This window comes from Coregonus lavaretus (genome assembly GCF_964263955.1).
Source record: "Coregonus lavaretus genome assembly, chromosome: 4".
NCBI lineage: Eukaryota > Metazoa > Chordata > Actinopteri > Salmoniformes > Salmonidae > Coregonus > Coregonus lavaretus.
The window spans coordinates 1,609,407-1,625,252 of NC_139991.1; the positions used below are offsets into that span (position 1 = coordinate 1,609,407).

The 15,846-nt window shown below is 46.6% G+C and overlaps 1 protein-coding gene across 1 annotated transcript in view; it reads right to left on the reverse strand.

The window, feature by feature from the left end:
* The window catches only part of LOC311128540 (thrombospondin type-1 domain-containing protein 4-like), a gene marked incomplete at both ends in the record, with an annotated part of 40,670 nt that extends 38,297 nt beyond the window's left edge, over positions 1 to 2,373 (reverse strand). Inside the window, 3 exons of the mRNA XM_084160731.1 lie at positions 96 to 478; positions 2,047 to 2,119; positions 2,345 to 2,373. Coding sequence (XP_084016857.1) covers positions 96 to 478; positions 2,047 to 2,119; positions 2,345 to 2,373 — 485 coding nt within the window. The remainder of the gene's footprint in view (positions 1 to 95; positions 479 to 2,046; positions 2,120 to 2,344) is intronic.
* Between the last annotated feature and the right edge of the window lie 13,473 nt (positions 2,374 to 15,846).

Below are 15,846 nucleotides of genomic sequence, written 5' to 3' on the forward strand. Positions count from 1 at the left end.
TTAGACTGGGCTGCTCAGCATGCAGGGCATTAAACACAGGCCAGACTGAAAGACACAGACAGGCCCCTTTCTGTATGGTGTGATAGATACAGTACCTGCGTCCAGCCTGGGCCTGGGCCTCTCTGTCTCTCTGCTGGTCCCTCAGCTCCCCTCGGCTGGCCAGGCTGGTGCTGCTATTGTAGGGTGGGGGTCTCCCAGGGTTGGTGCGGTGCAGCGGGACAGTGGGTCTTCGGGCAGACACTACATGGCCAGGGTTCTGGTTGGGGTGCTGGGGGTGGTGGCCACCCGGCCTGGAGGGGTAGGCAGCTGCACCCATGGAAGTGGTGTAGGAGGGTAGGCAGGGTCGCGTCTGTTCCTGAACCCCTCCCCCACAGGAGCGGGAGCAGGAGGACCAGGGCCCCCAGGAGCCCCAGGAGCCCGGGGCCCCACCCTGCCCTCCTCCAGCCTCCTGCTGCTGGGGCTCTGCCCTTTGAGGAACCTGCAGGAAGACACAACATGCTGGGTTAAAGCCCTACACCACCCACAGCATGGATAACATGGCACAGACACCACTTGAGAGCAGAGTAGAGAAGCAACAAAATAACATCATTACATTAGGGGGCTTTCCAGAAATCATTCATCAACAACGGTTTTCTCTCTCCCTTGCTGTGTATGAGATGAGCCTCTGTTCAAGTTGGATAAAGCCCAGATTTGTCTGATTAGAGGTTGTCTGTTACTCTCCCATCCCGTACTGACTACCTGCGTATCCCTCTGTTGACTCTAGCCCTCTGTGTAACGCTGCCAGAGACATATTAGCACCTTAGTGGCTTTCACTGCACTCTCTGTCTCAGGACCCTGTGCCAGCCAACCCTGCGCCAGCCAGCTATGCCCGAGGAGCCGCAAAGAAGGAAATCCAGCTCTTTAAGAGCCACTTTGTCTACATTCATCCTGTCCTCTGTGAGCTTACACATGCACATGGTAAAGGCTCAGCCTCCCATTGGCCTTTAGAAGACTGTAAGAGAATACCCAAACGGTAGGGATAGTAGGGAGAGTTGGCAGATAGCCATCCTCCTGTCAGTCAACGACATGGGGCTATTCAGAGATCACTCAGACCATGGCCCCCTCCTCGCTGCAGCCTTTGTAACTGTACTCCACTGTCATCTCCAGGGTCAGCCATGGGTCAAACAGCTGGACTCCTGGAAACGCACAGGGCCAACAGAGACAAACTCTCTCCAAGAGAGGAATGCCCTGTCAGACAGTTGTCTGTGATTGGACAGTTAGCCTGTCCATCGACAATCTCCACAAAGTACAGTTATAAATCTTGGTCCATCTCTCTCTCTCTCTCTCTCTCTCTCTCTCTCTCTCTCTCTCTCTCTCTCTCTCTCTCTCTCTCTCTCTCTCTCTCTCTCTCTCTCTCTCTCTCTCTCTCTCTCCCTCCCTCCCTCCCCGACCCTAAGCCTCCCTTCCTCCCTTCCTCCCTCCCCTAAGCCACTCTTCATTTCTCATAGCACTGAGGTTGAAGGGGATGTATTGCTGACAGCAGGCATGATCCTCTATGTGGTCCCGAATGTCTTTTCACCGCTGCTCTCCTGTGAGTGAACAGATTTACACCCAAGTCAGATTCCCCTGGGGGCATCCTTCCTCAATGACTGATTGCATGTTTACATGGGCCGGGATAGACTAGTGTTGTATTTAATGGATTTGTGGTTGAACAATAACATAACATCATGGCAGCAGACACTATAAACGTCCCCTGTGCAATTGAAAGGATATGCATCCTCTGTGAACTGGAGGGTGCTAATTGGCTACGGTTACGATCGGAAGACACGATCATGCTTTCTTTGGCAGTTCAGATTCTGTGAGTCTGTGCCAACCGGCGTGAGATGATGATAAAGGCGAGAGATAAATGGATTCTCAGGCTGCAAACACACCAGGGAGGTATGTCACCCTGGGCTTGGGGATGTCAAACAGACCACACACATTTTAAAACACAGATACCGTGCCCCCGCACTCAGCACTCAACCCCCTCCCTGCTCCCCTCTGCTGTCCCCCAGCCACTCTACTCACCTTCCTGTGGTATGTAGTAAGATGGCAATCCAGGAGATTTGGCCTGAGCAGCAGCAGAAGAAGCATGGAAACGCTGTGTGTGACAGATAGCATACTGAGCTATAATACATTTAACAGCATTTTTTTACAGAGAAAAATGATTGTAATCTAAAATGGAGACAATCAAAACAAAACTATGAAATTGAGTCATGCAGAGTGCATGACCAGCAGCTGCAGTGTGATACAACATGTTTTAGATGAGTCTGTTCAGTGTACACCAAGATGATCAGATTGTAATAAGTGACAAGTGATATCTCACCTCAGAAACCAGATACAGAGTTCCCTCATATCTCCTAGATTTTGAGGGCTACAGTACCTAAAAAAGGGATATGTTGTATTTGCAGACATAATGACATTAATAACACAGCAATAAAGCAGTAATATCATATTTAACACAAAGCTGTCTCCTCAAGACCACATGCAGTGTCTAGTCTGCTCTTTAGTGTCTCAGTTTGTCTGAAGGTCCTGACTCATGGTCCTGACTCAGGGGAACATGGCTTCTGTCCACTTGACCATGTGTGTTGACCCTTGACCCTAACCCTGGTCCTAATGAGTGGCCCCCCACTGAAACTCCATTTTGAGATGGCTGGACTGCAGTGACACTTTTACCACTGTGCTCCTAGTAAAAACTAATCTGTGATGTATCTCTCAAAATAAACCTCACTTGGTATGATGAATGTGGGGGTTCAAAGATCACTTCCACTTAAACATAGACCTATCTGTTTTGTTTGTCGCACACTGGTGCAATTCCACTCCATGTGAGGTTTGGAAAGTTCCATTGTCATTAAATAAATAATATTCACAATATCTATTTACTTTATTTGCACAATAGCCTAGAATTGAATTTATCCAAAAACATGTAGGCCTATCACTTCAAACTTCTTTAAAACGTATTATGAGGCTGGGCTATTACAAATATTATTTAGTTATGGTGAACAACATCATAATTGCAGGCATGTCTATATATGTGCTATCAACAAATAGAATGCTGGCTGCACCCGGTGCAGAAAGATCGACCTTCTGTCAGGCACGACAGGAACGGGACAGGAGGCTCTCGTCCAGGCTGAGGGATTTGGACTTGAAGTGTGAGCGCGCAGTAGTTGTATTTGTATTTATTATGGATCCCCTTGGCAGCAGCTACTCTTCCTCGGGTCCAGCAAAATTAAGGCAGTTATACATGGTAGCGAGCCGTAGGGAGCCAAATTAAATTACACTTTCAAAATCTGAAATCCATAGCAATTTATGAGAAACATAACATGTAGGCTACCATTTTAATTGTATTTGAAATAAATTAGTCGACAAACAAAAACATTATAAGCATAATTGTGTAAACTTTTTGCTTTATAATGTTTGCTAATGTATTATATGATTATGATTAGGCTATTATGATTATTATTAGGCCTATATTATTACACTTCCATAAAACGTAAATTGCTCTGTTCCTACCTTGGATGACTGTGCTTGTGTTTGCTACCTCGATATTTTCTCCAGTGCAGTATTGCAGCTTCTCAACGGTAAATTGTGGCGCCTTGAGATTCATAAACATGCGCACCAGTTATCCTCATAATCCGAGCGCATCGACGAGTTCAATCCAGGTGTAAAAAGATTACTACCACCGCATCAATTAATCAATTTTAAAACCGCTCCAAATATCCCAAACGTTCTGTACACGCGCTGGTCACTAATCAACATGACATATTCCGTTCACTCTCTCTCTCTTTCTCTCACACTCTCTTTCTCTGGCGTCCTGAAACGCACTTCTACTCAGAGAGAATGAAAGCCATGGGAACGACAGAGAAGAAAACAACTTGTTGCGCCCCCTACTGCCTCTCTCACTCTCTCTAATGGAAATAGAACCGAGAGAGAGACAGAGACAGACATACACTGAGTGTACAAAACATTAAGAACAACTTCCTAATATTGATTTGCACCCCCCCCCCCCCACCTCAGAACAGCCTCAATTAGTCAGGGCATGGACTCTAAAAGGTGTTGAAAGCGTTCCACAGGGATGCTGACCCATGTTGACTCCAATGCTTCCCACAGTTGTGTCAAGTTGGCTGGATGTCCTTTAGGTGGTGGACTATTCTTGATACACAGGGGAAACTGTTGAGCATGAAACACCCAGCAGTGTTGCAGTTCTTGACACAAACCGGTGCGCCTGGCACCTACTAACATACCCTGTTCAAAGGCACTTCAATATTTTGTCTTTCCCTTTCTCCCTCTGAATGGCACACATACACAATCCATGTCTCATTTGTCTCAAGGCTTAAAAATCCTTCTTTAACCTGTCTCCTCCCCTTCATCTACACTGATTGAAGTGGATTTAACAAGTGACATCACCTGGATTCACCTGGTCAGACTATGTCATGGAAAGAGCAGGTGTCCTTAATGTTTTGTACGTTAAGTGTACAGTATATATATTTTGAAACGTTTTATTAACTAATAAATATGTCCTAGTTCCTAAGGTTTTTCAGACTTTCATCATCATCTATAAGATATGTTCTCCTCCTACTGTATAGTCTTTGAGTCTTTCTCTCCTGGGTGGTCACTACCATTCTCTCACTGCTGAAATATGGACCATGACAATTCTCCATGACTACATAGGAAGCATGCTGTAACATGCGCCCAGATTGTAGAGACCAGACTAGGTAAGGGCTATCACTGTCATTACTGCAAGTGCCATAGGCTTGACAACCGCAACCAATTCATTTGTACACAGGATAATCATTTGTCACCCTTTAAACCAACACAAAGGTCAAAGTTATCCAACTGCCCCACTCAGTCATTTGGTGAAAGACCAAATACAATGTAAAGGGTCAGGGTGAAAATAGTGTGTGTGTGTGTGTGTGTGTGTGTGTGTGTGTGTGTGTGTGTGTGTGTGTGTGTGTGTGTCTGTGTGTGTGTGTGTGTAACTGAAAGTCTCACTACGTAAAATGGCCTGTTTCTTGCTCTATCAAGTAAATAAAATATACTGTGAAGGTCAATGGCATTGTTCTCCTTGGATTGCAGAGTTGCCTAATTTGAGTGGATGAATCAAGGTCATGCTTGGTTGAGCATGCATCCTAAATGCCATCGTTTTCTTACTGGCTTTCATTGTATAATATGTATACTGTGTGACATATGTGTCTCATCATGGCCTTTGTGTCCAAAGGTGCCGGCTATCATAATGGCTTCATTCAATGGTGGGACCATGTTGATGCTGGCTGTGAATTTGCCTTTAACCCCTATGTTTCCAAACCGTGGTCACGGGTGACCGCACCCAATTATAGCAACTTAATGAACTACTGTTCCGGTTGACCTATTCAAACTATACAAGGAAACGGGTTCGAAAGGAGAGCTGTTCTACACGGTCATCTGACAAAAATGTGAATCCCCTGCCATCCGACGTACAGTACAGTCAGCACTGCAGCTCACAATTAACAATGTGCTAAGCTCATTCCAGGACCAGGGAAAAGTAATACTCTGTCCTATGAAGTGGAACCAAGTGAAAGCCATGTGTCCAGATAATACATTATAAGGAGGTGGTGTCTCAATGGGATGGCTTTACGAGCAGAAACAATAGAACACACATAAAAAGCTAACTCCTCATCAGCAACACCTCAGACTCTCAATCCGTCCTTTGCTTGAGAAGTAAAACAGTTTTCTATGGGATACCTCTGGTCCATTCACCCATACACAAACACATTGCTATCTTAACTGGTATCAAATATCTCTATTTGCTGTATGATAACTGTACAGATACATATTTTGATATACATGAGTGAACTGTTAGCAGAGGCTACTATCAGAGCCAACAGAGCTTGTTTGTTTACAGTATACACTGTACTTAATCCTGTGAAATACATCCTGCATGACAAGTATATAATACAACACAGGCTTACTGACAGTTTCTGTCGTCACATCCTCTATATGGAGAAGTATCAATGCTTATAAACAAGCTATTACAGTGGAGACAGATAATACACTCTGATTTGAGGATAAATTGGATGGATAAAAAGTTATTCCTCTGTCATGATAGTCTATTGTTTTGATAATACCCCACACACTGTTGGAATTTCACTTTCAATGGTTGTGCAGGCCACCATAATGCATTCTGCTAATATACTGAACAAAAATATAAACGCAACATGCAACAATTTGAATGATTTTACTGAGGTACAGTTCATTTAAGGAAATCAGTCAATTGAAATAAATAAATGAGGCCGAAATCTATGGATTGCACATGATTGGGCAGGGGCGCAGCCATGGGTGGGCCTGGGAGGGCATAGGCCCACCCACTTGGGAGCCAGGCCCACCCACTGGGGAGCCAGGCCCAGCCAATCAGATTGAGTTTTTCCCCACAAAAGGGCTTTATTACAGACAGAAATACTCCTCAGTTTCAACAGCTGTCCGGGTGGCTGGTCTCAGAACATCCCGCAGGTGAAGAAGCCAGGTGATGTGTAGGTTCTGAGCTGGTGTGGTTACACGTGGTTTGCGGTTGTGAGGCCGGTTGGAACTACTGCCAAATTCTCTAAAACGATGTTGGAGGCGGCTTATGGTAGATAAATGAACATTCAATTCTCTGGCAACAGCTCTGGTGGACATTCCTGTAGTCAGCATGCCAATTGCACGCTCCCTCAAAACTTGAGACCTCTATGGCATTGTGTTGTGTGACAAAACTGCACATTTTAGAGTGGCCTTTTATTGTCCCCAGCACAAGGTGCACCTGTGTAATGATCATGCTGTTTAATCATCTTCTTGTTATGCCACACATGTCAGGTGGATTGATTATCTTGGCAAAGGAAAGACGCTCACTAACAGGGATGTAAACAAATTTGTGCACAACATTTTTACTCATGAAACATTTACGTAATTTAGCAGACGCTCTTATCCAGAGCGACTTACATTATTATTATTATTATTATTTTATTTTTTTCATACCCCCTGTGGGAATCGAACCCACAACCCTGGCGTTGTAAACGCCATGCTCTATCAACTGAGCTACATCCCTGCCGGCCATTCCCTCCCCTACCCTGGACGACGCTGGGCCAATTGCGCGCCGCCCCATGGGTCTCCTGGTCGGCTACGACAGAGCCTGGATTCGACCCAGGATCTCTAGTGGCACAGCTAGCACTGCGATGCAGTGCCTTAGACCACTGCGCCACTCAGGAGACAACACTTTACATGTTGCGTTTACATGTTGCGTTTATATTTTTGTTCAGTATACATTTCTCTAATGTCTGAATAAGTTCATGAATTATGCATGAAGAGTAACCTTGCCTAAGACCTTGAGACTCATGATAGCTCAGTGGGCTTATGCAGTCAAGATTCACACAGACAACCTGGGTTCTAAATGCATGTGACAATCATTCTCACGGGGTCCAATATTTATTCACCCTCAACATTTTATGTTTCTCTCTTACCTGAGGGCTTTTTCCTTTGCTGGTATCAAAGGATTTGGGTGGATTAAGGTGAAGATTCCTCATTGACAGCAACACCTACATGGCAAGATACGGTATTAATTAACATGACAGATCCTATGCAGCTCTTTGATACTACAAACATACTGGCTATGTTTTGCTTGTCAATAGCAGAGCTCTCCTTGGCCTGCCTCCACTACAGTGTCAAAGGAGGAACCTTGGGCTGGGCATGATAGAAGTGTGTGGGGAGAAATTCAGCTGGGAATACATTGCTTTGGAAAGAAACTCTACATCTGGTTTGTTTTGATACCAGCATCTATCAAAAATGTTCTCAAGAACTCAGTCTGCAGAAGATCTCTTTTATGACCTTGTTTTGCTCACATCAAGGATTGTTGGTTCTCATGCACCATTCCAACAGATATCAGAAGGACGTTTTCCAATGATGGATTCCAGTACCACATCTTTCAGTCAGTGTAAAAATAATCTTCTAAATAAAGGGTATAGACCAATAAGGCTGGTTATTACTCACTGAGTGGTATGTAAATGTCTGGCATGTTGGAGTTGATGTTGAGTTGACCCCTCAGAGCCCTGGGCCTGGGAAGTGCTGCCCTGCCAGCGGTTCTCATCTGCTTTCCTACAAAGGATGACTTATTACTCTCTCCTCTGATCTACTCTACCTCCCCACCAAGCACAGTGTGCTGTCACTTGTCATCAGGTTCTCTGAGGTTTTCTCCCTAAAGTCTGTTTGTGTGAGTCTGACTCAGTTTTGTCTCCATAAACGGACAACTGTTTCAATACGATTGTCACGACTTCTGCCGAGGCTGCCTCCCCTCCTTGTTCGGGCAGGTTTCGGTGTTCGTCGTCACCGGCTTACTAGTTACTGCCGATCCCATTCTCATCACTCCACTTGTCATGTCTTGTCTTGTCAATCACACACACCTGGTGCTCATTCCCCTAATTAGTATGTGTATAAGTGTTCCCTCTGTTCCCCTTGTCTTTGTGAGGAATTATTTATTGTGAGAGCGAGTAGCTCAGTTGAGCTACTCTTCTATTTGTACTTGCCAAGGTGGAATATTTTCCCTTGTTATAGTTTCGTTTTCACGCTGGGAGCGTTTGATTTATGTAAACAGAATAAACTCTGGACTTCGGTGTTTTACCTCCTGCGCCTGACTGCTTCATTCATACCTCATCACAGAATCACTCACCCTCTGAATGGAGACAGCAGGAGAAGACTGCATGCCTGGAGTTGTGGCAAGGGTCCAGGAGCATTCCTCGATGCTGGACAGCTTGGGGGAAGCGATGGATCGGGTTCTTCAGGTAGTAGAACGCCTGGAGAGGAGAGGACCCGATCTATCGAGACCAGCTGGTCAACCGAATCCAGCCACCTACACCCCAGCCCCTGGAGGGATCCAGATATCCCGACCACCGGCGTTTGATGGGACGGCAGCACGATGTAAGGGATTTATACTCCAACTCGAGCTGTATTTCTCCAGCATCAGGCCAGCGCCACTGGAGCGGGAGAAGGTATCCGTCCTCGTTTCCTGCCTTTGTGGGAGAGCCCTGGAGTGGGCCAACGCGGTGTGGAACGAGAGAGGTGCCGCGTTGGAGGACTACGGGGAGTTTGCTCGCCTCTTTTGGGCCGTTTTCGATCACCTGCCTGAGGGTCGAGAGGCGGGCGAACGACTGGTCCATCTGAGGCAGGGGACGAGGACCGCACAGGACTACGCGCTGGAGTTCCGGACGCTGGCAGCGGGGTCCAGGTGGAACGAGCGGGCCCTAATCGACCATTTCCGGTGCCACCTAAGGGAGGACGTCCGACGGGAGCTAGCCTGCCGTGATGCCATGCTATCGTTCTCCCAACTGGTGGACATGGCTATCCGGCTGGACAATCTGCTAGCAGCCAGAGGACGTCCTGGTAGGGGTCTGCCCGTTCCCACTCCGGACAACTCTGACCCCGAGCAGATGGAGCTGGGGGGACCGCCGGTCGAGAGAGCGCAGGAGGACAGCGACAGTGCCACTCTGGTGGCACGAAGGGGCAATCCACCTGACGTCGCAGTCAACGTTCTTTTGGGTCTGGAGGCGGTAGGCAGTGTACTCACGCATCACCCCATGTAACGAACACCCAAACTTGTTCAGAGCCCTTTGCGGCGCACTGTACCCTATCTATCTCCTTTCCTGATCACCTGGTAGTTTCCCAGTGTAAGGCGCTAGTCGATTCAGGCGCAGCTGGGAACTTTATGGGCATTTGCACGCTGTCAAGGCATTTCATTGGTTCCCCTATCCATTCCACTCCCCATCAAGCACTTGATAGTCGACCATTAGGGTCCGGGTTGGTTAAGGAGGTTACTGTACCAGTCACCATGATTACACAGGAGACGCATGTTGAGCAGATCACTTTTTTGGTTATTGAGTCTCCTGCTTACCCTGTAGTCTTAGGTATTACGTGGTTAGCCCTTCACAACCCCAAATTTCCATGGCCGCAGAGGGTTCTTATGGGGTGGTCGCGTGAGTGTCCGGGTAGGTGTCTAGGTGTTTCCGTTGGTGCGACCACGGTGGAAAGTCCAGACGGTACTCCCACCGTGAGCATTCCCCACGAATACCATGATCTGGCGCTTGCTTTTCCAAGACGCAAGCGACTAAATTATCCCCTCATCGGGAGGGGGATTGCGCGATAAACCTTTGGGTAGACGCTGTACCTCCCAGGAGTCATGTGTATCCCCTGTCGCAGGCTGAAATGGAGGCTATGGAAACATACGTCACCGAGTCCCTGCGCCAGGGGTATATACGTCCCTCCACTTCACCTGCTTCCTCGAGTTTCTTCTTTGTGAAGAAGAAAGATGGCGGTTTACGCCCGTGCATTGATTATCGACCACTGAATAAGGTGACGGTACGATTTAGTTATCCTCTTCCCCTCATTCCTTCAGTGATTGAGTCAATGCATGGGGCCCGTATTTTCACCAAATTAGACCTCAGGAGTGCCTACAACCTGGTGCGTATTCGGGAAGGGGATGAGTGGAAAACAGCATTCAGCACAACCTCGGGGCATTATGAATACCTGGTGATGCCCTACGGTTTGATGAATGCTCCATCCGTTTTCCAGTCCTTTGTGAACTAGGTATTTCGGGACATGCTTGGTCGCGGTGTGGTGGTCTACATCGATGACATCCTGGTGTATTCCTCATGCCAAGGCAGAGAAGTGTGAGTTTTTCCAGCAGTCAATCTCCTTCCTCGGATACCGCATTACTACCACAGGTGTGGAGATGGAGGGAGATCGCATTTCAGCCGTGCGTAATTGGCCGACTCCAACCACGGTGAAGGAGGTGCAGCGCTTCCTTGGCTTTGCCAACTACTATCGAAGGTTTATTCAGGGCTTTGGCAAGGTCGCAGCTCCTATTACCTCCTTGTTGAAGGGTGGGCCGTCCCGGCTCCGCTGGTCTGCTGAGGCTGATTTGGCCTTCAAGATGTGGGTAGGTTCCTGCGGACCTACTGTCAGGACCGGCCGGGGGAGTGGTCGGTGTTCCTGCCAAGGGCAGAATACGCTCAGAACTCTCTCCGCCACTCCTCCACTAACCTAACACCCTTCCAATGTGTTTTGGGTTCCCAACCGGTCCTGGCACCGTGGCACCAGAGCCAGATCAAGGCTCCTGCGGTGGATGACTGGTTTCGGCGTGCGGAGGAGACTTGGGACGCTGTCCACGATCGTCTCCAGCGTGCTGTGCGTCGTCAGAAGGCGAACGCTGACCGCCACCGCAGGGAGGCCCCGGTTTTCGTACCGGCGGATCGGGTCTGGCTCTCGAAGCGGAATCTACCCCTCCACCTGCCCTGCCGGAAGCTGAGCCCGCGGTTTGTGGGGCCGTTTAAAGTCCTGAGGAGGATAAACTAGGTTACTTCCAGGTTGTTACTTCCCCCTGATTACCGTATTAACCCCTCGTTTCATGTGTCTCTCCTCAGGCCGGTGGTAGCTGGTCCGCTCCAGGAGTCTGAGGTGCGTGAGGTTCCTCCACCTCCTCTGGACATCGAGGGGGCCCCGGCGTACTCGGTCCGTTCCATACTGGATTCGAGGCGTCTGGTGGGGGGCCTTCAGTATCTCGTGGAGTGGGAGGGGTACGGTCCGGAGGAACGGTGCTGGTTCCCAAGGAGGGACATCCTCGATCCCTCCCTGTTGAGGGATTTCCACCGTCGCCATCCGACTCGCCCTGCTCCGCGTCCTCCTGGCCGTCCCCGATCCCATTCTCATCACTCCACTTGTCATGTCTTGTCTTGTCAATCACACACACCTGGTGCTCATTCCCCTAATTAGTATGTGTATAAGTGTTCCCTCTGTTCCCCCTTTCTTTGTGAGTGATTGTTTATTGTGAGAACAGGTAGCTCGGTTGAGCTAATCTTCTATTTGTACTTGCCAAGGTGGAATATTTTCCCTCGTTATAGTTTCGTTTTCACGCTGGGAGCATTTGATTTATGTAAACGGTATATACTCTGGTGTGTTCATCTGTCAACAAAGGAAACACAGCACTGATGTTCCTTGCTATCATCATTTAAACATCTAAGTTAGCTCTGAGTGAGGCAGATATCTGCACTCATTCCACAGGTCAATGTTGTAAAGAGTCATAAAAACAATGATGACAGTTGACTAGATGGTGTCTGACAGCTCTGGTTATTAAAATAATTGTATTTGTAAGATTGTAACAGCCTCTATTCCCCAAAGGGCCACTGTCGCAAAGGAATGATTCCTGCAGGATATATCCCTCCGTGCCACACGTACGCACGCACACACTCAAGAACATAATAAAACACAAGAGACAGCCACTGTCACACATGCAATTGGAGGATATACGTTCATACCCTGTATTTAGATCATCAGTATCACTTATAGTCTACATTTGGTTTTCATTATCCATATACAATAATTACACTGACAATAGAGCTATTCAGATACACTCTACAAGTATGTTATCGTTTTCCCCCAAATGTGTATGAGAAATGTTCTTATTTTTGCAGAACAATGTTTGACTATAATGCATATAAAACCATTAAACTGTCTGAGAGCAGTAGGATATTACACTGTCTGAGAGCAGTAGCAATTACACTGTCTGAGAGCAGTAGGAATTACACTGTCTGAGAGCAATAGGACATTACACTGTCTGAGAGCAGTAGGATTTTACACTGTCTGAGAGCAGTAGGATTTTACACTGTCTGAGAGCAGTAGGATTTTACACTGTCTGAGAGCAGTAGGATTTTACACTGTCTGAGAGCAGTAGGACATTACACTGTCTGAGAGCAGTAGGAATTACACTGTCTGAGAGCAGTAGGAATTACACTGTCTGAGAGCAGTAAGACACACTGTCTGAGAGCAGTAGGATGTTACACTGTCTGAGAGCAGTAGGAATTTCACTGTCTGAGAGCAGTAGGACATAACACTGTCTGAGAGCAGTAAGACACACTGTCTGAGAGCAGTAGGATGTTACACTGTCTGAGAGCAGTAGGATTTTCACTGTCTGAGAGCAGTAGTATGTTACACTGTCTGAGAGCAGTAGGACATTACACTGTCTGAGAGCAGTAGGACATTACACTGTCTGAGAGCAGTAGGACATTACACTGTCTGAGAGCAGTAGGATATTACACTGTCTGAGAGCAGTAGGATTATACACTGTCTGAGAGCAGTAGGATTATACACTGTCTGAGAGCAGTAGGACATTACACTGTCTGAGAGCAGTAAGACACACTGTCTGAGAGCAGTAGGATGTTACACTGTCTGAGAGCAGTAGGAATTTCACTGTCTGAGAGCAGTAGGAATTTCACTGTCTGAGAGCAGTAGAAATTACACTGTCTGAGAGCAGTAGGATATTACACTGTCTGAGAGCAGTAAGACACACTGTCTGAGAGCAGTAGGATATTACACTGTCTGAGAGCAGTAGGAATTTCACTGTCTGAGAGCAGTAGGACTTTACACTGTCTGAGAGCAGTAAGACACACTGTCTGAGAGCAGTAGGATTTTACACTGTCTGAGAGCAGTAGGATTTTCACTGTCTGAGAGCAGTAGTATGTTACACTGTCTGAGAGCAGTAGGACATTACACTGTCTGAGAACAGTAGGACATTACACTGTCTGAGAGCATTAGGACATTACACTGTCTGAGAGCAGTAGGACATTACACTGTCTGAGAGCAGTAAGACACACTGTCTGAGAGCAGTAGGATGTTACACTGTCTGAGAGCAGTAGGAATTTCACTGTCTGGGAGCAGTAGGATATTACACTGTCTGAGAGCAGTAGAAATTACACTGTCTGAGAGCAGTAGGATATTACACTGTCTGAGAGCAGTAGGACATTACACTGTCTGAGAGCATTAGGACATTACACTGTCTGAGAGCAGTAGGACATTACACTGTCTGAGAGCAGTAGGATTATACACTGTCTGAGAGCAGTAGAATGTTACACTGTCTGAGAGCAGTAGGAATTACACTGTCTGAGAGCAGTAAGACACACTGTCTGAGAGCAGTAGGATGTTACACTGTCTGAGAGCAGTAGGAATTTCACTGTCTGGGAGCAGTAGGATATTACACTGTCTGAGAGCAGTAGAAATTACACTGTCTGAGAGCAGTAGGACATTACACTGTCTGAGAGCAGTAGGACAATACACTGTCTGAGAGCAGTAGGATATTACACTGTCTGAGAACAGTAGGACATTACAATGTCTGAGAGCAGTAGGACATTATACTTGAACCACATTTGCCTTCCCCCAAGATGCTTCTGTTTATTCAGTTGCACAATGAACATTCCATTCAGAAAACCATTCAGATACCTTCAATTCTGAACTCTCCCACTCCGGCAGGTTTCCAGTTTCCCTTTTCACCACTCCTGTTTAGTGCCACAGGTGTCTGCAGTTGACTTTGGAAACCCATGACTGTAAACCATTGACAGCACAGGCTGCGTGGAGAGGCCAGTCAGTCAGTGCCTCTCTACAGAGTAGTTGTAGTAAACCAGTGCAGGTCTGCTCTATCGAAGCCTGCAGGAACATTCCTTTCTGAGTTCAACAGGAGAGAGAGGACCCTCTCCATTGCCCCTGGATGGCCCAGTGCAGTGTAGAGCATGCACTTGGAGAGACACTGAGATACTGTGGAACAGCATAAGCATACGGCTCTGTCTAATGTATTAGGAGGTGGCTGGATATATTGCTGATCTTCAAAAGGACACCCCTGTCCAAAATAATTCAGTTAATAGTCAGAGATCAGAGGAGCTAGAGGTGGTATAATATAGTAATAACATACTTAGGGTTTAATGGTCAGAAGAGAGAAATGTAACAAAAAAAAAGAAAACTTTTAATGATACGTTTTTTTGCAAAATCGTCTGAGTCAGTCAAAACATTAGCTTTGAGTAATTTGATGATTGATGGACGGAGAATACATTTCCTGCAGCATGGTTTCTTGATCAACAGAGACACTACAGGAGCAATAAACATGGACAAGTTAAGTGTTAGGGAATCTTTTAATACTAAGTACAATACAGAAAATTAGTGGTCCTAAAAGAAAAGGTGTATTTTGTGCCCTTGTCACCACGCCAGGCAGAGAGAGTCAGAGAGTAACATCAAGAAGAGGATGAGGTTATTATGACACAATCATTCTAGCCTCAATGAGAGACACTCATTGTAATCTTCAGCTGGAGATCATGAACAGGGTCTTTATGAAGGCTTTAAAGTGCAAAGAGTGTTCCTCCTTAGGGATGACAATGCACGCTCAAAATAACTTTCTCAAGTATATAGCTCTATAGCGCTGTGCATCCTGGAATCAAGTTGAATAGGAAGAACAGACTATAGAACAAACATCAATATTGTATTTTCCATGAAAATGTGTATTCAAGCTTATGAGGCAGGCTGGTGAGAACCCCCCCCCCCCAAAAAAAAAAAATGCCTTTAAAAGAACGATCCACATCCATCTTCGAACAGAATACGTTTTTTTCCAGTTATGAAAAAAATCAAACCCAAAACTTCCCAAAGACTTGACTGGCTGACACCACGTGATGATGAAGACGGGTTAACTTGGTGAGACAGAGCAGCATGAGAGTGTCCAATATGCTGTAGTAGAAGAAGTGGTCCAATATGCTGTACCTGTGTCTAGTAGGTGTCCAGTATGCTGTACCTGTGTCTAGTAGGTGTCCAGTATGCTGTAGCAGTGTCTAGTACGTGTCCAGTATGCAGTACCTGTGTCAAGTATGTGTCCAGTATGCTGTACATGTTTCCAGTATGTGTCCAGTATGCTGTACATTTTTCCAGTATGTGTCCAGTATGCTGTACCTGTGTCCAGTAAGTGTCCAGTTTGCTGTACTGTAGGTCTTACGGAGCTTTACCAGGTCTCTACCCCTCACCCTC